Below are 26,062 nucleotides of genomic sequence, written 5' to 3'. Positions count from 1 at the left end.
AAATGAGAAGATTTCACTCCTAAATCACTAGTTTATTGTTGCTGAAATGCCAAAAAAGCAGCCACAAAATGGTCAAAAGTCCAGTGAAAATGTGTTTTCCCTGACAGAAAACATCCTGCAGCGCGTCATCAGCACGTTGAAGTTTGGCTGGGTGTTCGTTCAGTCTCTCCTGGACGACCTGACGGAGGGTCTGAACTCGTTCTGTAAAGACAGCCGGGGCATTTCCAAAGTGCTGCACTTCGAGAGAGCGTTACTGAACCAGCAGCAGAAGAAGGTGAGAGGAAGGATGTAGATCTGGGAACTTCAGAAACCTTCAGTCAGCTTGGTGTTCTAGTAAATCATTTTCACATGTTGTCATGATAAATTTATATGAGCTCAGCTTATTTAATATACATGTATGCCTTAAAGGCTTCACTTTTTCACTGTAAATTGATATAAAAAAAAATAGAAACTACTATCTGGTGTATGTTATTGACAAAACTGTAGAAGCTAATCGTTACGGTTCTCAAGGATGCTCAGGGAATGAGAAACGACAAACACGAGTAGAAGTTTAAGGTTTTTCTTACACAGAAGTCGAAATAATTCAGAACTACAAGACTAACAGAATGACGACAAGCAGAAGTGATGTATTGTCACCCTGAATACTGACGAAGGCGGGAAAGGGGAACTAAACACTCTAGTGGGCAGGCGGAGAAAATACGCTAAACTAAGTAAACTGAACAGGATGACTAACCCACGGAGGGACAACTCAGGCAGGAAAGCTAAGTGATACACACTAAATACCACAAAGAATACCTACAAGTAAGTCTACTCTAAGCAGAGCAACACACTAAGGACTCCACTAAACAGAGTAACTATACAAACCTATGAGATATGCCAAGCAGAGTAACCATTCAAACCTAAGAGCTAAACTAATGACGTACACTATACGACCTATGGAGAATACAGGAACCAATATTCACTACAAACTAGGCATGGCAGGAGACGGCAGGATGAAGCACGTGGCGGTCAGAACCAGATGCGAGGGTGAATGGTCTGGAGACGGGGCTGAGGTCGGCATGGCAACAGACGGCTGAGGCTTGAGGTGGATGGATCCAGGGATTTACAGGAGCAGGCAGGAGTCCAGACTGGAAGGAGCACAGAGCAAGAATTAGCAGAGGCAAAAAACACACAGAGAGCTAAACTGAACAAAGACTAACGGTTGCTTATTCACAGTCCAGCTCAAGTCGAGTGGTGGATGAGGTCTGCTCCAGGGAGTAGATGATTGACCTGCTCCCACCTGCTCACTCCAGGTCAGCTGATTGCTGATGTTGAACACCTGTCACCTCCTGCTCAGCTGCACCTGCTGATTAGTGAGGAAGGGAGGAGGAGAGTACTGCCATTACCTGGAGAATGCAGCTGCGGGCGTGACACGAATATATATATATATATACTGAGTGTGTGTTAAAAAGAGAGATACCTTGAACTGCATACCTGTAACCTTTTCATTAATAGTTTAATTATTATTAGTGCTATTAGTGCTAACCTTTTAAATATCCAATAAAAATAGGAAATAAGACTCAGCAAAAAAAAGTGTCACGTCAAAAATAAACCAATAAACTTGCAAACAGATCATTTGTAATTATTTGTATATATCTGTATGATTTATTTCTCTTTCCCTCTGCTACAACAAAAAACAAAACAAATTTAGGCATGTGAAATGTATTTTTTATGAGGAAGATGTCATTAACTGCCCACACAGAGCTGCAAGAAAGTGTAATGTGGCAATAAAATTTAAAACTCTGGTGTGGCTGTATCACAGATGTGTCTAAATTCTAACATTTATTTTTTCTTCTAAAAACATGTATTTCTTAGAAATACTGTCTGCTGTCAAGAAGTTCAGTATAAAAACATCAGAGTGACATTTTATGACACATATGTCAAATTAAAGCCAGATACAAATAGTACAGTATAAACATGCTCAGTGTTCTAAATCAGCTCTAGTTTCTCCTCCTCAGGTGTGCTAGTATTCCGTTTCCTCCTCCTCAGGTGTGCTAATATTCCGTTTCCTCCTCCTCAGGTGTGCTAATATTCCGTTTCCTCATCCTCAGGGCAAAGAGGTGAGTCAGGAGAGCGTGAAGCAGTTCTACGAGAGCTGGTTGTCCCGTCAGAGCACGATGTCGTCTCAGGACGACCTCGATGAATCCACGCCTCCACCTTCGTCTCCGCCCGCCGCCACCTCCTCCCGTGTCGCCTACGCCAAGCTGAAGAACCAGGCGTCCAAAGTGTCCTGGGGCAGCAGCTTCTCCAGGTGCTGGAGCCTGAATGCGTCGCTCCCACAAATCACACATGTTCACAGTTTACTTTTAGACCCTGCTCACTCCTCTGCTCTTTCCTTCAGCTGTATGACGGACGAGACGATGCTGGGATCCCGGCAGCCGACCCAGGAAGAGCTGGACGAGCCTCCTGCTGTGATTCCTGCTGCTGCTCAGCTCAGACGGAGGCTCCTGAAGGAGGCCAACGTGGACATGACCTCCTTCGACACTGAACAACTTTTACCGAGGTGAAGAAGAAGATTTTAGAAAAATACTTTCCACTGCAGAGCATCCAAAACTTTAACCGAAACTTCTAAAACATCTCTCAGATGATCACAGTATACTGGAATATCAGTCAAACTTGACTTTTTGCTGCATCGGGACCAGGAAACACGCCAACACCATGTAAATGTCCTAGATCATTTTAGTATTCTTCAAATCTGATTAAATTAGGTTTAGTTACACAGCACATTTTAAACAACCTGAACTGACTGATGTGCCCTACATGTCATCAGTCAGCAGTAACAAAAGTAAGTGCAAAGGGCAATCAATTTATACAAGAGAATAAATTACTGTAAAATATCAAAACAGGGCAAAACACAATAAGAAGTTTCACTGGTTAAATACTAAAGGACCACTAGGGACTACCAAAAGCCACTGGAACATGTAGCTTTTTAGATTTAAAATAAAAAATGTCCATGAAGAAGAAATTTTGTAGTCCAAGTGGACAGCTATTCGAAAGCTTTAGAGCAGCTCAGTCATGGAAGAGTTAACAGCAGTTGTTGTGAGGATCTGAGAGGCTTTATGGTTGAGGCAAAGAAGCTCAGAAATGTACCCACGTGCCAACCCATGCATGGCTTTTAAAACTTCAAGACAACTTAATTGGATATCTGCTACTGTCTTCAGGTAGTGATGAATGTGGCTAATGTATCTGCTCTTTTGCAGGATTTGTTAGACTTGCCAACTAGCTAAAGCAAATTTCACCTTAGATGGAAACAATGTTGTTTTGGTCTCATATTACTTGGTTCTGCATTTTTGTTTGTTTTCATTTATTCTTAAAATTACCTTAATGCCATTACCCTCGTGTCGTCCTGTGGGTCAGATTGACCCGTTTGAAAGTTTGAAAGTGTGGGAAAAATATACATTTTCACAGTGAAACTTCTGATGTCCACATTTTCAACATTTTTGAGAAATCTCTGAACATTTTATGGTAGAAAAAAAGAAATATTAAAAATATTGGATTTTGGTTATTTTTATGTGAATGTTCTTAAAGAAAATATCAGAAGTTTTACTGATATATATGGAATCACTTTAGATATTTTTAGGATTTTTTTGGAAGATATTTACTCATTTTTTGTAAATATTTACAAGAATTTTCTTGCCAACTTTGGGGTGTTTTTTTTTTTTTTTTTTAATAAAACTTTTAAGGGAAGCTTTTAAGGAATTCTTGGAATTTTCTTCCTGAAGGTTTTGCAAATTTTCAGAAATTTGTGGAATTTTTTTGCTGAATTTTTTGATTTTTTTTCAGAAAAGGAAGCAACATTTTTTTGGTGCCTGTAAATGAAGACAACAAGAGAGTTAAACATTGTAACTTGACGCTAAAGCATCTCGAACTTTATCCTTTTCTTAAAGCTGTGAAGGTTTCGCCCCTCATAAAGAAGAACAAGAGGAGGAGAACGATGAGAAGGACTCAGAGGGAGACAGGAAACAGGAGCAAGAACAAGAAGAAGAAGAGAAGGAGGAACAACAAGACAATGCTGAGGTGGAGAAAGATGAGCAAACAGAGCAGAGAGAAGAGGATGAATGTGTCAAATACCCAGAATGCACCTCGCTGGAGCTCAGGGAGATCGATGAGGAGAAAGGTCTGGACCTGCCAGATTCTCCCAGACCTTTGAGTCAGGAAACGAGAAATCTCACGGCCAGCGAGCTGCTGCTCAACAAGTTAGTAGATGAACCTGAAAACAATTCACATCTTTTTGTGTGCAAAAGAATCACGAGCTGCTTCATCTCATTATGACCGTTAATCTCCTTCACTCTGTTTTTCCTTCGTCCTTTCTGAAGAATGTTCGAAAATGACGAGATCTCGGAGTCGGATAGGTTCTTCGTAACGCTGCCGAGGCCCCTGAAGCTGCTGTTCGCCCTCTACAACACCATGGTGTCCAAGTCGGAGATGCTGTGCTACTTCGTGATCATCCTCAACCACATTGTGTCGGCTTCCTTCCTGTCGCTCATCCTGCCCATCCTCATCTTCCTCTGGGCCATGCTCTCGGTGCCTCGGCCCACCAAACGCTTCTGGATGACGGCGATCATTTACACAGAGGCAGGTTATCCTTTACAGCAGGGGAGTCAAACTGATTCTAGTCCAGGTTCCACATTCAGTCCAGTCTGATCTCCAGTGGACCGGACCACTAAAACCACAGCTTAATAACCTATAAATAACCACAACTCCTAAGGGCTCCTTTGTTTTAGTACAAAAAATTACATTCTAAAAATGTTCACATTTAAGGAATTATCTTTTTACAAAACATCAGGAACAACCTGAATTTTCTTAAGACCCTCCAGAGGGTCCAATCCAGTCCTCAGAGTGTAAAAATTCCAGAGAAGACATTAACTGCAGATTGTAAATTAGTAAAACTATAAATTTAAAATCATTTCTAGACCATGACAAGTTGTTTGGATCAGAAAGTAAAATACTAGATTGTTCTTTTGTCATTATGTGTCACATTTTTGTAATATTTTGTCTTGTTTTTGTTGTTTTTGTCTTTTTTTTTGTCTAACTTTAGTCATTTTGTTTCTCACTTATTGTTGTTTGTATCATTTTTTTGTCTCGTTTTTGTCCATTATTTTGTCGTTTTGTAACTTTGTCTCATTTTTTGTCGTTTTGTTTCTCGCTTTTGTCGTTTTGTGCCTCATTATGGTAATATTTTGTCTTGTTTTTGTTGTTTTTTGTCCTTTTTTGTCTGACTTTTGTTCTTTGTGTCATATTTTTGTTGTTTTGTTTGTCGCTTTTGTCCTGCGTTTCTTTTTTGTCTAGCTTGTGTTGTTTGTGTACTTTATTGTTGCATGTTTTGTCTAATTTTTCTCATTTTTGTTCTAATTTTTGTCATTTTGTGTCTGATTTTTGTAATATGTTGTCTTGTTTTTGTTGTTTTTTTTTGTCTTTTTTTTTTTTGTCTGACTTTTGTGGTTTTGATCCTCCAGTAAATCCTCTGGTTCAGTTCCAGATGACTAAATGTTGTGTTCCTTTGTAGACACTCTGTGATCTGGAACTTGTAATGTGGAAATGATAAACTGAGGCTGAATGTTGTTGAGATTGAATTAATTTTTCTTGAGAAATTTCAGATTGTTCATAAGGTTTTGTAAACAGATAATTCCTAAAATGTGAACGCTTTTGCACTAAAACTAAGGAAAATTGGGGAGTTGTGGTTATTTATAGGTTATGATGCTGTGGTTTTACTGGTTGCTGGAGATCAAACTGGGCTAAATGTGGAACCTGGACTAAGATGAGTTTGACTCTCCTGGGTTAGGAGCTGGAGTTCTTCTGAGAAATTATGACTGATATTTAAATATCAGAATATAATTTAACAGTGGTGCATCGCAGATATTCTCCATAATCAATGCAGTCGAGCCAAGTAGTGAAATAAGAACTTAATTATCTTAAAATGATGCTAGTTGATGATGGTTTCAGCTGATGAATTGTTTCGATCTGTTTTAATCGTCTCCTCTCTGCTTGTTTCAGCTGACTGTGGTGGTAAAGTACTTCTTCCAGTTCGGTTTCTTCCCCTGGACCACGTCGGCCTACCGAGGCATCAACGCCGAGCGGCCTTTCGCTCTGCCCAACATCATCGGGGTGGAGAAGAAAGACGGCTACGTCCTCTTTGACCTCATCCAGCTGCTCGCTCTGTTTTTCCACCGATCTATTCTCAAGGTAGAAGCAGAATCCTTTCTAATGCATCTGCTCATTTAATGTCTCTGTTTATCTGACCTAACGTCCCTGACCCGACAGTGCCACGGACTTTGGGACAACAAGGAGGTGGAGATGCCAGATTTCTTCAAGAAGATGAAGAAGAAAGTGGACAAGAAGAAGATGACAGGAGGCGACAAGACGGGCAGCAAAGACAAACCGTCCCGCCGGCTGAAGTTCCTCCCCTTCCAGGCGTCCACCTCCTCCTTATTCTGCAGGCAGAAGAGAGGCGAATCCGCAGAATCTGTTGGTGAATATTCAGAGAAATGTCCATGTAGCTTAGTCAGTGAATTCATGCCAGTCATTACCTGATGTGGCTAAAATGTCTATCTTTTTCTAACTGGAGAGGTGAAGCCCAAGAAGCAGTCGAGCAAGAAGAAGAGACGAGAGCGAAACAAAGTTCCTCTGACCAGGAAGCAGAGGATCCGACAGCAGGTCAGGGAGCGGATGCTGCAGGCCAAAGCTGCCGTCATAGAAGTGTGAGTTGATTTTATGTTTTTTCAGATATAATGCGACCAAAATAAGCGGCAGACTGCTTTCTGATTTAGTAAAATTTGTGCCTTGCTTTATTCCCAGCTGACCCTGTGGTTTGTGCATACAGTTAGCTCCATTTATATTCAGACACAAGTTTAGTTTTTTACCTGTTTAATGAAACATATTCCAGTTCTAGTTCTATAATGATCATAAAGTGCAGACTCTCAGCTTTCATTTGAGGGTTTCAGACTGGATGAAATGTTTATTAGTTTCAGTTCCTTAGCATGTGCCACCCTATTTTAAAAGAGAAATATCTCCAAAATGGCAGAGGAATAGTCCTTAATGAGGTAAATATATTTTCCATACACTTTTAAGTCCTACTTTTTCTAGCATTTACTGTCTTTGCAGGTAGGCTAAATAAAATTCAAAACATGTCTGTTAGGGTTAGGGTCTGAATTTCAACTGCATCTGAACTGTTTCATTTAAAATTCATTGCAGTAGTGAACAGAACCAAAACTAGAAGAACTTTGTCCAAATATTTACGGACCGAACTGTACGTGAGCTCAGAAGGAAGCATGCTTTTTTTCTGTGATTCTGATGCCTTTTCCTGTTTTTCTGCAGAGGGCTTCACATCTACTTACCCATCAGGCAGTTCTTCTATGACATCATCCACCCAGAGTACAGTCCGGTGTGTGACGTCTACGCCCTCATGTTCCTCATTGATGTCGTCAACTTCATCGTCACCATTTATGGATACTGGGCTTTTGGGGTAAACCGAGACCCACGTGTATATGAATGTAAATTATTATTATAGTATGTATGTCCATGTGGCACGATGAGGCTGACTTTTGTCTCCCCATAGAAATATTCTGCAGCAGCCGACATCACAGAGTCTCTGTCGGAGGACCAGGTTCCAGAGGCCTTCCTGGTCATGCTGCTCATGCAGTTCGGTACCATGATAGTGGACCGGGCCCTCTACCTGAAGAAGTCTCTGATGGGGAAGTGTGTCTTCCAGGTGGTGCTGGTGTTTGGCATTCACTTCTGGATGTTCTTCATCCTCCCGGGAGTCACTGAGAGGTCCTTCCATCCTTCCATCTGTCCTTCCTTCTTTCCTTCCATCCTTCCATCTGTCCTTCCTTTTTTCCATCCTTCCATCTGTCCTTCCTTCCTTCCTTCCTTCTTTCCATCCTTCCATCTGTCCTTCCTTCCTGTAATATTTTCTTTCGTTGTCATCTTTGTAAATCCAGACAGTCATGGAGGTAATCTGACCCGTGACAGTGAATCAGTGATGACTGACATCTCGTCTTTGTCTTTTCCAGGAGGTTTAACAGAAATCCTGTCGCCCAGCTGTGGTACTTTGTAAAGTGCATCTACTTTGGCCTCTCGGCCTACCAGATCAAATGCGGCTACCCGAACCGCATCCTGGGCAACTTCCTCACTAAGAACTACAACTACCTGAACCTGTTCCTTTTCCAAGGGTACAGAAACAGCTGCTGCCTTTCACAGTAATGGCCTCTGGCATGGTGTTACTGTAGTTTGTGTGGTCCATTGCAGAGAATATAAAGTTAATTTTTGTTGTTTCCTCTTCCAGGTTCCGGATGGTTCCCTTCCTGACGGAGCTGAGGGCGGTGATGGACTGGGTTTGGACCGACACCACTCTGTCTCTGTCCAGCTGGATTTGTGTCGAGGATATCTACGCCAACATATTCATCCTCAAATGTTGGAGGGAGTCTGAGAAAGTAAGAGGGAGCGTTTGTTTTACTGCTCATGTGCTGCTCGCTGCATTTATCTTCTATAGACCACGACTGATGCAACACCACACACTCACTCTATGTATGTATATAAATCTGTTAAAAAAATAAGGAAATAAATGTGTAAATAAAAAGAGGAATAAATAAAAGAATAAATAAAAAATAAATAATTTTTAATTAAATTAATAAATGAAATTTATATTAATTAATATTTTTATTTATTTATTCCTCTTTATATTTACACATTTATTTCCTTATTAACAGATTTATTTATTTATTTATTCTTCTTTATATTTACACATTTATTTCCTTATTTTTTAAAACAGATTTATCTTTTATTATGGCACTCCTGTGATTCCATACTCTGAAGGCATACTTTTGTTGTTATTTTTGGGGATTTTATAAGTTAAAGTAAAAAAATCATCCTTCTATTCAGTGGATTGAATAATTTTTTAAATCTGTAATTCCTCCAGAAATACCCACACCCTCCGGGGCAGAAGAAGAAGAAGGTGGTGAAGTATGGGATGGGAGGATTTATCATCTTCGCTCTCATCAGCATCATCTGGTTCCCGCTGCTCTTCATGTCGTTGGTCCAGTCAGCAGCCGGAGTGACGAATCCACCGGTGGACGTTTCCATCCAGCTCAGCATCGCCGGATACGAGGTCAGACGAGCTTTAGACTCTGTTTTAGCTTCAGTTTTTAGTGTTTGTGTGCTTAGATTTTCCACACTGAAGCTAGCTGGTTCACATCCAGATAAAAGTTGTTGCTTCTTTCCCAGGTGAAACAGAAAACTCACACCTTTAGTACTTAAAGATGTGACAACTTAAATAAATAAAAATTACCTGAATAAAAGTCCAACACCTCCCTGCAGCAGCATCATGGTTTAGTTACCGGTGATGTTTCTGTTAATTGTGTCGTTCGTTGTGTGTTTCTCCTGTGGATGTTTTTTTCTATAAGTAGTTGTGTACGTTTATTTATTTGTTCATTTGTTTTTACAGCCTCTGTTCTCGATGAGCGCTCAGGAGCAGAACCTGGTTCCATTCACAGAAGCCGGATTCAACAAACTCACCAAAGTTTACGCAACTCATCCAGTAAGACTTAAAGCACTTTATTTTACTGTAAATACAACAAAATCACAAAATCTGAGACAATAATCAACAAAACTGAACAGCAATCTGAAAAATGATGATTGTGAAACCATAAATGTATGATTGTAATACTGACTACAACCTTTAGAGGGAGTACCTGTCAGTTATTACAACAGAAAACCAGAATACAAATGCTCCTTAAATGAGTTTGTATATTCCTGTGATAATATAAATCTTGAAATAACTAAAGAGTCAATGTGGAAATTTAATGAATATATATTTATAGTTTATTTATCTACATTGAACCTTTCTTTACGGACTCAGAAAAATTGAATTTATTTTGTTTTAGACTGATAATGGTTAAATTTAGCCATTTGTGCACAGAATGTTTTTGAGCTGTTCAAATGGTAACAAATTCTCAACCACTGAGCAACGCACACAGTTAGTCAGGAGTGGGTTTAAAGGACAGTGGTTACACAGTGTGACCAGTAAACACACCTTTAACCACTGACTATATGTACAGGAGGTTCTTGGTTTACGACGTCCTCGACCTACAGCGTTTCATCGTTACATCAGAACTGGTTACATGGAACTAGTTGATGAGTGGAGTGGATGAATACGTCGTCATGGTGCTATCAGACGGCTTTGTTTCCATTCTCTGGTTGTACTCCACCTTGGATTGTGCTACATTCACTAACTTTTTGTCCTTCATTATGGCTCCCAGCATAAGTCAGACTCTTCTGATGCTTGGAAGAAAAGGAAAGCATCTCCATGGAAGTGAAATTAGATAGAATAAAACGCTGGGAACAGGAAGAAACACCGACCAACATGGGCCAGTTGCTGATCGATATTGTGATGCACAGAACGGCTTTGTTTACATTATCTCCAGAGTTCTGACTTATGGCGAAAATCAACTTACATCGGGCTGTAGGAATAGAACTCCAACATAAGTAGAGGACGCCCTGTAAATATATATATGTATATATATATATATATATATATATATATATATATATATGTATGTATATTTATGTGTGTGTGTGTGTGTGACTAGAGTCATATTCCACCACTCCCTATTTGGACTCACTTTAACTTATATAGACTTCAAATCATATCTGTCTTACATTAACACAAGTTTGTTAACAGAAATATATTTAGTTGTCAAACCGAGTCAGAACTGTCTAAATGTTAAATCCATCATGTTGTTTGTTGTGCAATATCAGACATTTTCAAAACACTGCAATGGAAATCTAATCCCGTTCATGACGTCTCTCCCCTCCTTTCAGTCTGCCATGCAGTTCATCATGAACTACTTTGCGGAGGACATAATTGTTGCTAAGATCAAGAGTGATGCCAGTCTGTTGTGGAGCATCAGTCCGGCCAGTCGAGCCGCCATGATCCAGGAGCTCAGCAACTCCTCACACATCTACATGACGCTCCGCTGGACGCTGCTCAGGTCAGTGTGTGTGCAAAGAGTCCTCTAGAACAGGTGTGTGTAGATGAGTCATGTACACCTAAATGCCGAGTGCAAAATGCATTTTCTTTGTTTTACAACTGATTTTTTTCTCAATTTGTCGAAGCGATAAGAATATTGATTTTCTCAAAAATAATTCAACTCACTGAGATAAAACCTTCAAGATAAAGAGCTGATGTATTAACCCTCGTGTCATCCTGTGGGTCGAAACTGACCCGTTTTAAACTTTGAAAATGTGGAAAGAAAATATATTTTCACAGTGAAACTTCTGATGTCCACATTTTCAACATTTTTGAAATGTTAAAAAATATTTCTTAAAAACATTCACCATAAAAAATCAACCAAAATCCAGCGAATTTTGCTGGATTTTGGTTGATTTTTTGTGAATGTTCTTAAAGAAAATATTAGAAGTTTTACTGATATATATGTAATCACTTTAGATATTTTTAGGATTTTTTTGGAAGATTTTTACTCATTTTTTGAAAATATTTACAAGAATTTTCTTGCCAAATTTAGGGGATTTTTTTTTTTTTTTAAATAAATTTTTAAAGAAATTACTGGAATTTTCTTCCTGAAGGTTTTGCAAATTTTCAGAAATGTGGGGATTTTTTTGCTGAATTGTTGGTTTTTTTTCAGACAAGGAAGCAATATTTTTTGTCGTCTGTAAATGAAGACAGCAGGAGGGTTAAAGGATCTAAACATGGGTTCTAATGTGTACATTTACTGTACTTATTAATCAGAAATGTGTCCACCCTGCTCATATTATGTGTATAACGTATAATTTCTTTTTCACTTTAACATTATGTGTATTCCTGCTCAGTAACTACATTTTAAAATCATTTTGTGGCTTAGACTGTGTTTTTATTCCCCTTTCGTGACCCTCAGGAACGCATCCATATCAATGAACGCAGAGACGGTGGGAGAACACACGGTGAAGTTTGATGATAAGGTCCTGAGGGAAGGGATCGTCCGCATGCTCAAAGGCAACAGCAGCAAACCTGTGTGAGTCTCAGTCGGCATGCAACCAGCTGCTGTTTCAAAACAACACCATTAAATCAAAGAAACAGATGAACTCATGCATTGAAAACTTTCTCTGCAGCTTTTCTGTCTGGTTTCTACTATGAATAAAATGCTGCTCAAATGTGGAATTATAAACATGTCTAGCTGTTCTGTAACTGTTCTGGCAAATCTCTGGCAGTTCTATGACAGATGTGTTCATGGTGATGCACCTCACACACACAGCTTTTTTCCCCACATGTTCGAACATTAAAATGGGTCAATTTGAAATCCAAAAATTCAGCAAAAAAAATCCCCAAATTTTTGAAAATTTGCAAAACCTTCAGGAAGAAAATTCCAATAATTCCTTAAAAGTTTCCCTTAAAAGTTTTATTTTAAAAAAATCCCCAAATTTGGCAAAAAATTCTTGTAAATATTTTCCAAAAATGAGTAAAAATCTTCCAAAAAAAATCCTACAAATATCTAAAGTGATTCCATATATATCAGTAAAACTTCTAATATTTTCTTTAAGAACATTCACATAAAAATCTAATTTTATGTTTAGATTTTTTTGTGAATGTTCTTAAGGAATATTTTTAACATTTCTTTTTTTCCACCAAAAAATGTTCAAAGATTTTCCAAAAATATTGAAAATGTGGACATCAGAAGTTTCACTGTGAAAATATTTTTTCCCACATTTTTAAACTTTAAAACGGGTCAATTTTGACCTGCAGGACAACACGAGGGTTAAAATTCTTTTGAGTTTTCTTGTAAAATTCAACTCAAAACAAGATAATTTCAAGATTGTTTGACTTAACAAGATATTTAAGATGCATTGTCTTAAAACAAGTCCTTCCATCTGCTGAAATGTCTCTTGTTAAGTGAATTGATCTTAAATCAAGTGGGATGAGACATTTTGACTAAAAATAAGACAAATAGACTTGGTAAGATTTAGAGGTTTTGCAGTGCAGCCTTTCTGTATAGAACAGAGGAAATTTAACTTACTGCCAAGAACACACAAGTGGTCAGAGTGAGGTTTGGAGTGAAATTATTTTGCTAACTTTGAAATAAATGCGGGCTGCACAGTGGTGTAGTGGTTAGCACTTTCACCTTGCAGCTAGAAGATCCCTGGTTCGCGTCCCGGCTTTCCCGGGATCTTTCTGCATGGAGTTTGCATGTTCTCCCTGTGCATGCGTGGGTTTTCTCCGGGTACTCCGGCTTCCTCCCACAGTCCAAAAATATGCTGAGGTTAATTGATCATTCTAAATTGCCCGCAGGTGTGAATGTGAGAGTGATTGTTTGTCTCTGTATGTAGCCCTGTGACAGACTGGTGACCTGTCTAGGGTGTCCCCTGCCTTCACCTGAGTCAGCTGGGATAGACTCCAGCCCCCCATGACCCTAGTGAGGATTAAGCGGTGTATAGATAATGGATGGATGGATGGATGAAATAAATGCTGTTTTTCTGTCCTGTAGGATCATTAACTCTCTGCTGCCAAAGTTCATCAGGGGTCCCAAAGGACCAGAGTCCAAAATGGCAACGAGGATGAAAGTAGGTGAGTTGTTTTATAGCTAATATAACCTACGGTGGGCTCAGAACGCCCAAAAGAATTCATCTTGGCAGTCCTTCTGTGCTCTTTTTATTCAGCTTTAGTGAGGTTTTCAGGTTTAATTCAACCCCTGCGTGTCGTCCCTCAGACTTGTCGGAGCGTCCGGACCTCCAGACGCTGGCCTTCTTCAGACCCATGTCCATTAAACTCCAGCAGGTCAACAAGACGTCAGAGAAGGATGCAGACCAGTGGTGGGTGGTGGAGGAGTGTTCTCCGGTTCTAACCTCCGCCGAGCACAAGTGTCACAGCATAGAGATCGTGGTGTTCAGTGATAAAGTCAGCCCGTCTAGTCTGGGCTTCCTGGCTGGACATGGGTAGGTAGCAGGAAACGTCAGCTAATAAGCTAGTAATCATGTAAACACAGCCCTCGCCTCTTTTCCAGGTCTTAAATACAGTCAACACATACAGTAATGTTTGTGCAGACTGCTGTGTTTTGCTGAGGTTTGACGTTGCCATAGTTTGCAGAGCCTGAATCTTATATTTCAGAGATTCAGCAATTTGATTTTTATGACAGATGTTCAAACTGTACTGTTTTCATATTTGGAACGGTGCTCATCTTTTGAGTTTTTTAAACATGTTTCTTAGAACTCCATGCTATTGAGAGGTCTGTAGTTGTTCCATCTACAGCATCTTAAACATGAGCAAATCATCGTAAAATGACTGTATTAAGAATATTAAGTCAAAAAAATATATTGTCAACATGTTAGTAGTCATGAGTGTGGACTTGATTCATGTAAACACAGCTCTCGTCCCTTTACGGTTCTTAAATACAGCCCAAAAATACAGTAAAGTTTGTCCAGACTGCTGTGTTTTGAAGGTAACATATGTGCAGTAGATCACTCCAGTAGTTCGCAGTGCCTCAATATTATAATTCAAACATTTAGTAATATTAATTTTTATGACATCTTCAGTCTGTAGTGTTTTCATATTTGGAATGGTGCTCATCATCTGAGTTTTTTTTCAAACAGCGCTATTAAGAGCACTGTTCTGGTTCAATCTACAGCATCTTTAGACACGAGGAAATCACAGCAAAACCACTGGATTGAGATTGATAAGTCAAAAAAGTATCGTCAAAACTTTAGAAATCCTCAATGGACTTGGACCATGTAAACAGCCCTCACGTCCTTTCCAGATATTAAATACCACCTATGAATACAGTTAAATTTGTCTAAACGGCTGTGTTTTGCTGAACTTTGGAGGTAACTTGTGCTGTGACTGTCTCCCCAACTTTGCCGTTGCCGGATATTATAGTTCAAACATTCAGCAATATAACTTTTATGACAACTTGTGGTCTTTTTATGTTAGGAACAAAACTCTTCTCACACTTTTCAAATGTGATTCTTGGGATATTTCAAAACCAGCAATCTACAGCCCCTTAAACATAAGAAAATCAGAGCAAAATTACAGTATTAAGATTATAAAGTAAAAAGAATATATTGTCAAAGCTTTACTTGACTTTTTAAACCCTCTTATAACTGTAAATGGATGTCTCACAGCATCAAAACTGCCTTATCTGACCCTGTTCACTCTATTCTCCGCAGCATCGTCGGCCTCTACATGTCCGTGGTGCTGGTCATTGGAAAGTTTGTCAGGGAGTTCTTCAACGGGATCTCCAGGTCCATCATGTTCGAGGAGCTGCCATGTGTCGACAGAGTCCTGAAGCTGTGCACGGACATCTTCGTGGTCCGAGAGACGGGAGAGATGGAGCTGGAGGAGACTCTGTTTGAGAAACTCATCTTCCTCTACCGATCGCCGGAGACGATGATCAAGATGACCAGAGAGAAGAAAGACAGCTAGGGCTCAGCGGCAGAACATCTGCTAGTACTGGACGTTAAGGTGACTCAAAGTGGACGTATCCGAGCAAATAACAGAGCAGCGGGGTGAAGGTAGGGTTAGAAAATGACCCCCGCTGTATTAATCCTGACCAAGAGGCTTTTACATCACACTATCCTTCACCTCTGAACCTTCATGGACATGGAAAGCAGAGAATTTTTCCAAAGTGGATCAATAAATCACTGCTTATATAACTGATTTTAATGGACAAACATCCCAAGCCTTCATGCTGACCCACTGCTTTCATTTAAGGTCATTATTGAGCAATTTATTGGACACTTCAATCCCTCAATAAATGCAAAACAGCAGTACTTTCCATCATACAAATATCAAATCCAAGTTAACCCTCCTGTTGTCTTCATTTACGGGCACCAAAAATATTGTCCTTGTCAAAATTCAGCAAAAACTTCCCCAAATTTCTGAAAATTTGCAAAACCTTCAGGAATAAAATTCCCATTATTCCTTAAAAGTTTTATTTAAAAAAAAATTCCCCAAATTTGGCAAGAAAATTCTTGTAAATATTTTCAAAAAAATGAGTGAAAATCTTCCCCCAAAAAATCCTAAAAAAATCTGAAGTGATTCCATTTATATCAGTGAAACTTCTATTTTCTTTCAACACATTCACAAAAAATTTTATGTGAATGTTCTTAAAGATTTTTAGCATTTTTTTTCACCAAAAAATTTTCAAAGATTTCCAAAAAATGTAGACATCAGAAGTTTCACTGTGAAAATATATTTATTTTCCACATTTTCAAACTTTAAAACAGGTCAATTTGACCCACAGGACGACACGAGGGTTAAGACAATTCAGGAGGCATTTGATCTGAACACTTCTTAATCTAATCTGCTGTTTTTTTCTCTTCTTGTTGCTTTCATTGATCCCATTTCCAGCTCACAGGGCTGTGCATGCATTTCTAGTGGTTTTAGATTCGACTTTTTACTGGTCTAATGTCGACTCGACATCCCATCCTCAGACTTTTAGGACAGTGAAATCAGTGATATCATCATGGATCAACACACACATACCTCAGTAAATACCACATTTCTGTATATGACGAAGTAGACGACTGCATCAATTCATTTATATCAAAATAAAAACTGTTAGACAAAATGTTTGTGTCATTTTGCATCGCTGTATGTTTAATATTCCCCAACAAGGAAAGACGACAAGGAAGCTGTGCATTTCCAATATCCATCTTTAATACAACTTTAATTACAAATCAAAGGGAAAATAAGCAGTTTCGTTCAGGTCCCCGATCTTTAACGCGTCTTCTTGATGTTGTCCAGCTTCTCTTCCATCTCCATTGCTGTGCAGGACAGGATGGTGACAGGATCCCACCAGCCCAGGAAAATACTATCTACACCACAGTATCACATCCTGGAGGTAAAAACGGAGCAGAAACACAGGAACATTACGGAACATACCCTTATGGAAATGGATTCTGCACAGCTAATAGAAAATAAAAGCACCTCATTTCAGCCACTGTGGATTTAGAGTTAACCTATGTCAACACTAAACTTCCTAAATTTACATTTAAGAACAAATAAATCACCTCAGGTCTTAAAAGGCAACAAAAGAAAATGCAAAGAAACTGAAGCACTTGTAGGAACTTTAATGCATTTGAAGCGCCAAAACGTTTACCATATAAGCAGGATCAGATACAGAAACAAATGAATAAAATATTTTAATCTGCTCTGAAAAAGAATAAGGGCTTGTAGCATTCCAAAATTCTAATACTGCGAAAATATAACTCCAGGAGAGTTAATTTATAAGGAGAGGGGAATTATTTTGTCTAAATAGACCATTTTAAGGGTAATCCATTCCAACTACAACTGGTGGCTAATGCACTTTATAACATTTAGATTTAATGCATAAAATTTATGAACACTTTCTAAGACTGACTTTATGATACATTGTTATTTATATACTAAGGTACCACCACCTTGACCAGGTGTGACATTAAGTTTGTGCAATGAAGGCCTTCACTGACAGCAGTAAGAAAATAGTTTGATAGAACAGCCGATAGTTTTACTTCAATGCATTAGATGTAAACTGGTGTTCGCCTTCATCAAACAGGCTGTACGATCCAAGAACACCTTCAACTGTGTCTTCAAGTGAGTGTGTTTACAGCTGTAGCACTAATGGTGAAATTATCAGCTGTGCAGTTTAATAAATGAGTTAAAGGATTTAAATTCAAGTCAGCAGGGTTAAAATCAAAACAAGCACTCTTTCTGGCAGCCTTCATGGAAAATAGCTAATTTAATATGATCAATAATTACCAACTACACTGACTGTCATACATTTCATAGTGATCAGCGTTTCAGCTTGATCGTCCAGCTCTGATTTTAAGGTATTTGATTTCACAGAATATAATGTGAATTTTAACGGTGGAGTTCCCGCTTACTCTGCTGTTTAAGACTCATCTAACCTATCTTATAACTTAAAACACTTTCAGGAAGCTGAGGCACACAGTAAGGTGCATTATCATTAATGTACTATGGTAGCTTCACCTTCATTGATTACATGTGGGTCAATATATAATTGTGGGACTTTTTGTATCATAGTTGACATTTTAGTGATATCCAGTCATTTTTATTAATAAGTGATTGTTTCCACAATAAATAATTATGGAATCTGTTAAGATGTGACCATAATGAACATAAAAAAACATTTAAAAATTTTTTTTTTACTTTTAATAGAAATGTATGCACGATATATCCCATAGACTGCAAAAGTCCCTCAATCATAGATTGATCTGGACCATTTTTGAGTCATTTTGGACAATTTTCTTGTCATTTTCAACTAATTTTGTCATTTTGAATCATCTTTAACAAGTTTTATATCAATTTGGATCTTTTCTCGTCATTTTGGGTCATTTTTGTGTCTTTGGAATAACTTTCGAGGCATTTCTGACAAATTTCATGTCATTCTGGACTAATTTTCCGTAATTATGGATCATTTTCAAGTCATTCTGGATGGGTCAATATATAATTGAGGGACTTTTTGTAACATAGTTGACATTTTAGTCATAGACAGTATTTTTTTTCAATAAGTGATTGTTTGCATGATAAATAATTTTGTAATTTGTAAAGACATGATCATAATGAACATAAAAAACATTAGTTTTTTTACTTTTAACAAAAACGTATGCTAGATATATCCCATGGACTTCAGAAGTCCCTCAGTTATATATTGACTCGTGTATTGAGGTGAATATTGAATGATTTTGGAGCAGCAATTATAACTATTTAGTAATGCCGCCTTCTAACGCGATTTCTGCAGAAAAACTACGCTCAATTTATGCAGTAAAACCTCCAACTTGCACTCCGCTCAATGTCACAGCGCCCTCTGCTTCACATGCAAACCGTCAGGGAACATGATGTAAGGTCGGAACAGAAGAGTTTACATGTATGTGGATAACTTACATGCTGTTTTGGGTTTGAGGACTTTGACGCTGGCTTCTGCAGCTTTGATTGCTTCGGTTTTAAACTGCGGCTTCAGTGCAGCCCGCACCGCGCTGGCGCAGATAGCGGAGAAGCGAATGTAGCTGCGGAGAGGACACACTAGTTAGCAACAAGGATAAACAGTCCAGACAATAATAAAAGCAGAAACCACAAGCATAGACACTTGCTCCCTTAAATAATCTCATACTGTTAGTAGCTACCGACGCTGCTGTAGGTTAATACATGCGATGCAGCAGCTAACATGCTAATTAGCTAAGTAGCTCATCAAAAACACGACGATATTACATCAGAGTACTCATTTACTGTAACAAACCGTAACACAAAACGATGTAGTCAACGTTTACCACTAAATATTTTCCTCAAATGTCCATTTATCGCTGTTTTCTTACCTGAGGCCTGCCTGTCTCCAGTATGCGACCATCTTGTCTGTTGTAGCTTCAAGGACAGATCGGATGTGTGCGTGATGACGTATGTGAGACACGCCAAGCTTTGACCCAACCAATAAGAGCGGGGCGTAATCATGAGTGACAGCTGTGATGGCCACATGTCCTGCCCCCACGACACCTGTCTCTCAGATTGGAACAAAATCTACTATTGATCATAGACTGTATATATGCTATTGATCAGTGACATTGATTACAAAATAGGAAACTGAATGTGTGTTTTATAACGTTGATTAAGTGTAAATGCAGTGAATTGACAGGAAAATATAATTTTGGACATTGTGAGACTGTGGGGGCTTTAACCCTGTAAACCCAAATATAGAAAAAAAATGAGAAAATAAATATATAAATAAAATTAAATAACAATAGTAATATATTATAATATATTATTATATGAAGACAGTCTATGGTATATATATATATATATATATATATATATATATATATATATATATATATATATATATACCATAGACTGTCTTCATATAATAATAATAGTAATATAATATGCAGTCTATGCAGCAGACTGAGGCATCGCTGGATCGCTGCAGTGCAGCGGCTGTTCTGTTTCTGCCACCAGGAGGAGCGTCGCTGCTGAGGCCGGTATAAAAGGCGTCTCCTTCGGCTCCTCCTCCTTCCTCACTCCGGTCACGCTGTTATTAGTCGCCGGCTCCCGAGCCCTGACAGAAAAGCCTGTAAAAAATGAAGATCTGGGCGTCAGAGCACATTTTCAAGTGAGTAGTTGTCTTTGTGGAGTGATGTCTTTTACATACACGTTCGTTAAACCGCCCGTTTCCTGTTTGTGTGTTCAGTTTTCGCGGCTGTTAGCATGTAGCCGCTAAGGTTACACAGAAGTTAGGTAACTTCACCCAAGGAACTTTCGATTAACCGAACTAGTAACTGAATGTTGGTCACAATATTTAGTATACTCGATATTAAATCCAATTTTAGCAGGTGCCTACATTATATTTTGTATTTGTGTGTATTAGCACTTAGCTGCTGTTAGCCGAGTCAACTTTGGAGGTTAGCTTATCGCTGCTAGCCTCGAAGCTAACTCCTGCTAAAGGATGCTGCCGTTGCTTAGCTAACTGAGTTATTTCGTTAAGGTTTAAGCGACATTTAATCCACAAGACAGTAAGTGGATTCATGTGTTTTTCACGTGTTACGGTTGAATCACTGGAGCTGAATCCGCCCACGAGTTTAACATTATGTACCGCTAATGTTGCATAACGGGCTGTCAGAGGACAGACAGGATGGAAATACAACCGTCTGTTCTGCTCATTTCTGTTCCATAGAAAGCTAGAAATGCTTCACAGTAATCGTTCTGCTTTTGCCCAGTTCTGCAAGTTTCTAGATAAAACCGTAGTTGTGGTTGGTCTGTAGGGAGGGGGCGTTCCTCCTCCTGCATGCTGGCGGCAGAACCACCTGCATCAGTTATAATAATAATAATAATAATAATAATAATAATAATAATAATAAGAAGAAGAAGAAGAAGAAGAAGAAGAAGAAGAAGAAGAAGAAGAAGAAGAAGAAGCCTTGACAGTTAGCAAAATATGTTTTCTTAACCCTGTAAACCCATCAAAGAATAGCCAGAAAATCTTTTTTTTTTTTTTTGGAACTGAGATGGCTGATACCTCTTTTAACACAATCCAAAATTTAAAAAATTTGCCATATCATTTTGATTATGATTATTTTTCCTATTAAATTTGATCCATTGGGCGTTTTTGGCAACTTTCTGCTCAAACAATCTAAAGCAAAACTCCACTTGCTCCAGTCTGCTAATCAGCATTGAATGAGCTGAGACATTTAATAACAAAACAATGTCCATCTCCCAGTAGATTCTCACACTGGACATCTGTACTAATCCCATATGCATTTATTGAAAATGACTCAATAATTGCCTAAAAGGATTTAAAAAAAAAAAAAAAAAAAGGTTTTAAAAATGCTCCAATGGTTCAAAAATACTTAGTAATTATGACATTTTCAGTGTACTTTCTTTTCTCTCTACTTCCTGTAGTCTTTTTAACGTCTAAATTCAGTGATTGCAGCCGTTCGATCGCATGTTCACCCTCACATGTCAGATGTGTCAGTAATGTAAACAGATGATTTTATTATTTCTGCTCCATTATTTTGGGAAATGTTGTCTATAATTCATGAAACATAGAATGATTGTTTTTAGTTGATGTTTGCATGAAGCATATTGAGGAAAGAAGATGTAGTGTAGGTAGTTTAAAAGGTAGTAGTTTAGGGTGGATACTGTAGATTAGGGTGAATACTGTAGATTAGGGTGAATACTGTAGTTTAGTGTGAATACTGTAGTTTATAGGGTGAATACTGTAGGTTAGGGTGAATACTGTAGAGTGAATAGAACAGTAGCCTCATTTTTCCTGCAGTTGTTTTTATTTATATAGATGCTGAAATCAGGCTGCATCATACACGGAAGGAGAACCTTCATATATTCTTCTCCCTAATCTCAGACAGAAGATAATTTCATATCACCCTCTACAATATGTGATCTCTTGGGGAAGCAGAAGTGAACAAAGGGATTCTGGAGCAACTATTTGCAACAACAAAAATATAAATTTGTCATGAGATAAAAGAAAAGCAGAAGTCTAAACTAGTCTGGATTAGAAATGACTGCGCAGATGTAGTTAATATGGTTTGAGATGTTGAGCATTATTTGGCAACGGCAGCACCTATTGTTCCTGATATCAAAAGTCAAACATGCCCAAATGAGTCTGTTAGATGTTCAGATTAAGACTGGATCTTTAATTCTCTCATATTACTAAATAAACTGAACCAAACATTGGGTAACATCAGGATTGTGGACCAAGTTTCTCCTCTGATTCATGCTAATGTTCATCTTTAGACCTGTACTATGATATAAAATGGCCTCTAAGAACTTCCTGTTTCTAAATATGAACATGTGTTTTAACAGCCATCCATGGGAGACAGTGACCAAGGCGGCCATGCAGAAGTACCCCAACCCCATGAACCCCAGTGTGTTTGGTGTGGACGTTCTGGACAGAAGCGTGGACACCGAGGGACGGTTACACAGCACCAGACTGCTGAGCACAGAGTGGGGGCTTCCTGCCATGGCCAAGTCTGTAAGTTAGAAGATCAAACCTGAGCTGCAGGATTCTTTACTTTCTGACCTGTAATATTACTAAATTGTTTCTTCCTCCTGCAGATCATTGGGGTAACGAGAACTTGCACCTACGTCCAGGAACATTCAGTTGTGGACCCCAAAGAGAAGACCTTCGAGCTCAAATCTACAAACGTGAGTAGGACCCATGAATACCACTTTTTAGGATCCTGAAATGACATTCAGTTATGTGTTTTTGAGCGTTAAAACAGGAGAAAAATTAAATTCTGAACCTATAAATGGGCTCTTTAAATGAAGATGCCTTGTAGTGCTGTATGTGATGTAAAGAGAGTAATTCCTGCTTTATTTTCTGTCCAGATCTCCTTCACTAACCTGGTTTCTGTAGATGAGAAGCTCACATATAAGCCACATCCACAGGACCCAGAGAAGTAAGTGACCTATGTTTTCTTATTGTTGTTATTTTGGTTTCCTTCTATCCTACATGAGTCTGATTAGTACGGAGTGTTCTGGGCTAAAGTTGCAAAACGTTTTGTACTTTCAATTGTCAGATAAAACACCATTTATTTTCTCTAATTTGTGATTCAGGACGGTGCTGACACAGGAGGCTCTGATCAGTGTGAAAGGCATCAATCTGAGCAGCTACCTGGAGGGTCTCATGGCCAAAACCATATCTGTGAACGCCAGCAAGGTGAGGCTGGATTTAAAACTAGTAACTTTCAGCCTAAGACCTAATTTACAGTGATGTCAACAGAATAATAAGACAACAGTTGACCAGACCACAGAGACCTGCTTTGGGGGGCTTAATGAAAGTTTTAAGTTTTTATATTCTAAAATTGATTGTAGTATTTTTCAGGTATCATAAAGCAGCATAGTTTTAGCTTTTAGGGCCAGTTATTTGAACATTTGAGGGTGTTCATGAGAAAAAAGAAAGTAAAAGGAACCCCCCTAAAGGTGAGACATACAAAGCTAGCCTGATTTTTAGATGAATCTAAAGACGTGTCTTATTTTTATACATCCTTTAAATGACAGATGTTGGAACCCGGACACTGTTATATTTTATTTACTACAGAAGCATTAATTTAAATCCTGAACAGATGAGATGTTAATTTGTGTCTATGAATCACAGCGATAACAAACCATCAAATGCTGGAATCACACCAGAGAAATGAGAAGTTCTGTTATAAGAAAAAAATTGAACTGAGCCATGTTGGTTTTTAAAAAACTTTTCAAATGGAGACACACACACACACACACACATATATCATCCTGTCTGTGCTTATTGTCCAGTAACACGTCTGTCTGTCTGTCTGTCTGTCTGTCTCAGGGTCGGGAAGCCATGGAGTGGGTCATCAGGAGGTTAAACACAGAGATCGAGGAGCTGGCGGCGACGGCTCGCGGTACCATCCGGGTCCCCATGGCAGCAGCTGTAGCAGACAAATGATCCCGGCCTTCTAACTCTGCCATCATGAACCGATGGACTTCTCGGACATTTTCCCCTCAAAGGGGACCTCTCACCTCATCTGCCAACAGCCTAGTGACCACAGCTCCTTCCTTTGTCTGTCTGTCTGTCTGTCTGAGTGTTTGTCACAACATCGCTGTTCGCTGCTCTTCATCATGGGGGCAGGCGATGAGGAGCTGATGACGGTTAAATACCAACAGGGTTGAATCGGACAGCACTTGAAGCTCATAGGACTCGACTTGTGATGTGAAAGCTCTTTTTTAAGATTCACACCGTGCCTCCACGTCATCACAACATCTTCATCTTTTCTGTCCTGTTTTCTCCGTCTTTAATGATTCATCAGCACTTTAGAAATGGGTTGAGTTGAGCTAGAACCGACCAAAATATCTCCAAACCTAAAGCTGCCAGTGCAGAACAGCTGTAGGAGAACATAACACTGTAAGCTACAAACTGCATCCGTGGCCAAGCTGTTTTCTCCTGTTTTCTTGGAGCTGTTGTTTTCCATACATGTTGGTATTTATCTCACGATGGAAGCACTGAAGCAGCAAACATTGTCTGTTGTCTGAACAGTTTGAAAACACTGGTGGAGCTCAGAGAACGTAGAGCTCTTATCCGACACCAGACAGTAACAGTTTTAATATCCAGGGTCCAAAGCAGTGAAGTCTCAACTCATTTAAACCGAGTGCAGGACGTGCTTTTCCCTTTCTAACCTTCATTTAATCCCTTCTAGTCCTTCTGGTTGGATTTTGGTGAAAGAATAACTGATTTTTCTCTTTCTGTTAATTTTTTCTCTCACTCTGATGATGTGCAGTTCAGTGTTGCAGTATAAGAATTTGAATACTTGAATGTTTAACTTATTATCAGCGTGTGTGTTATCACTCGGTGGCAGAAAGTCCTTGAAAAGAGCACATTTTTTGTTTATCACCACATTGTTGTAGAATTAGCCCTGCAGGGTGCGTTCAGGGTCGCTGACAGTGCCTATATTAGATGTAAAGATGGAAATAACCGCGCCGATCTATTAACCTAAAACACTTTATTTGTGGCTAAACCTGCTCTGTATTCCTTGTCATCTGTAGATGGTGTTATTTATGTTATAATTCACTGTTACACTGGTTTTAAAAGCTGTTAGCTTGTGGTGTTGTTCAAGTAGCAAGTCAGTTTTTATGCTGCAGTTTCCAGCTGATTCCATAGATCAGGGGTGTCAAACTCAGAACCATAACTCCTAATTATAATCACAGGTATCTGGAACTGAACAGTATAGTATTTTACTTTACGATCAAACCGACAGACACAAAAAGACAAAAATATCCCACCAAAAGCAAGACAAAATATTCCAAAAATGAGACACAAAACGATAAAAGAACAATGAACAATCTAGTATTTTACTTTCTGATCCAAACAGCTTGTCATGGTCTAGAAATGATTTTAAATTTATAGTTTTACTAATTTACAATCTGCAGTTAATGTCTTCTCTGGAATTTTTACACTTTGAGGGCCGGATTGAACCCTCTGGAGGACCGCTTTTGGCCCGCGGGCCTCATGTTGGACACCCCTGGTCTAAGAGAGTCTCAGGTGCCTTGGCGTCCCCGTCGTTTTGTCAGAATACTCCGATTGTTTTCTCCTCACTGGTGACAGTTTCCATCCCAGCGGTTGGAAATGCAGCTCCAGCAGTTCTCCAGTTAATCTGTTAGCGTCTTCCCGGTTCTATCTGCTCTACGTCTGTCTTTGTCCACACCGTCCTCTTCATACCTGTCTGGCTTCATCTCGCCTGTCGTCCAGCTCCGTCTGTCGGTACCAGCGTCTCCTTTTCTGAATGAGGTGTGACTTGTGTTGTTTTTCTATGGGGGAACATTTTAAGAACCGTGGCTGTAAATAGGCTTCTATTTATATTTTGGTGGTGTTACATTCCAAGAATGTGAACATGTAACAGAAGCTAACTAGTGCACTTGGAAGTGTTTCAGAATAAAGAGATGTCATTGTTTCGTGAACACGGCAGTGGTGTGTTTCTGTAAAAACGTCTCAAAGTTCAGTCTGACTTTATGTTGAACTAAAATCCTCCTCATCTTATTCACTGTAACAATTAACATCATCTAGTGTCAGAAAGAGCT

The 26,062-nt window shown here is 39.0% G+C and overlaps 3 protein-coding genes across 4 annotated transcripts in view; 2 read left to right on the top strand and 1 right to left on the bottom strand.

The window, feature by feature from the left end:
• Positions 1-16,580, top strand: part of si:dkey-11f4.7 (piezo-type mechanosensitive ion channel component 2) — a 54,999-nt gene extending 38,419 nt beyond the window's left edge. Inside the window, exons 38-56 of one of the 2 annotated variants that reach the window (XM_035945357.2) lie at positions 108-274; positions 2,091-2,290; positions 2,381-2,542; positions 3,927-4,235; positions 4,356-4,614; positions 6,034-6,222; positions 6,301-6,508; positions 6,605-6,737; positions 7,354-7,501; positions 7,595-7,809; positions 8,052-8,210; positions 8,324-8,471; positions 8,957-9,145; positions 9,482-9,574; positions 10,858-11,027; positions 11,931-12,047; positions 13,515-13,594; positions 13,737-13,962; positions 15,190-16,580. In XM_035945357.2, coding sequence (XP_035801250.1) covers positions 108-274; positions 2,091-2,290; positions 2,381-2,542; positions 3,927-4,235; positions 4,356-4,614; positions 6,034-6,222; positions 6,301-6,508; positions 6,605-6,737; positions 7,354-7,501; positions 7,595-7,809; positions 8,052-8,210; positions 8,324-8,471; positions 8,957-9,145; positions 9,482-9,574; positions 10,858-11,027; positions 11,931-12,047; positions 13,515-13,594; positions 13,737-13,962; positions 15,190-15,445 — 3,428 coding nt within the window. In that variant the 3' untranslated portion in view covers positions 15,446-16,580. Of the gene's footprint in view, positions 1-107; positions 275-2,090; positions 2,291-2,380; positions 2,543-3,926; positions 4,236-4,355; positions 4,615-6,033; positions 6,223-6,300; positions 6,509-6,604; positions 6,738-7,353; positions 7,502-7,594; positions 7,810-8,051; positions 8,238-8,323; positions 8,472-8,956; positions 9,146-9,481; positions 9,575-10,857; positions 11,028-11,930; positions 12,048-13,514; positions 13,595-13,736; positions 13,963-15,189 lie in introns of both variants that reach the window. The other variant, XM_023264030.3, reaches the window with a different exon arrangement.
• Positions 16,581-16,659: 79 nt separating this feature from the next.
• On the bottom strand, positions 16,660-19,461 carry atp5f1e (ATP synthase F1 subunit epsilon). Its single transcript, XM_023264044.2, has 3 exons — positions 19,336-19,461; positions 18,908-19,029; positions 16,660-16,859 (listed from the first exon to the last, which is right to left on the bottom strand). Coding segments are annotated over exons 1-3 (156 nt in total). The 5' UTR covers positions 19,368-19,461; the 3' UTR covers positions 16,660-16,857.
• A 502-nt stretch (positions 19,462-19,963) lies between these two features.
• Positions 19,964-25,942, top strand: LOC111564460 (PRELI domain containing protein 3B-like). Its single transcript, XM_023264040.3, has 6 exons — positions 19,964-20,123; positions 22,328-22,496; positions 22,580-22,669; positions 22,853-22,923; positions 23,081-23,183; positions 23,820-25,942. The coding sequence occupies exons 1-6, from the start codon at positions 20,092-20,094 to the stop codon at positions 23,934-23,936; spliced, it is 582 nt and encodes a 193-aa protein (XP_023119808.1). The 5' UTR covers positions 19,964-20,091; the 3' UTR covers positions 23,937-25,942.
• Positions 25,943-26,062: the final 120 nt, after the last annotated feature.

Source organism: Amphiprion ocellaris, chromosome 8 (assembly GCF_022539595.1).
Source record: "Amphiprion ocellaris isolate individual 3 ecotype Okinawa chromosome 8, ASM2253959v1, whole genome shotgun sequence".
NCBI lineage: Eukaryota > Metazoa > Chordata > Actinopteri > Pomacentridae > Amphiprion > Amphiprion ocellaris.
The sequence above is the reverse complement of the archived record's forward strand: the minus strand, read 5'-3'. Positions and strand labels throughout refer to the sequence as shown.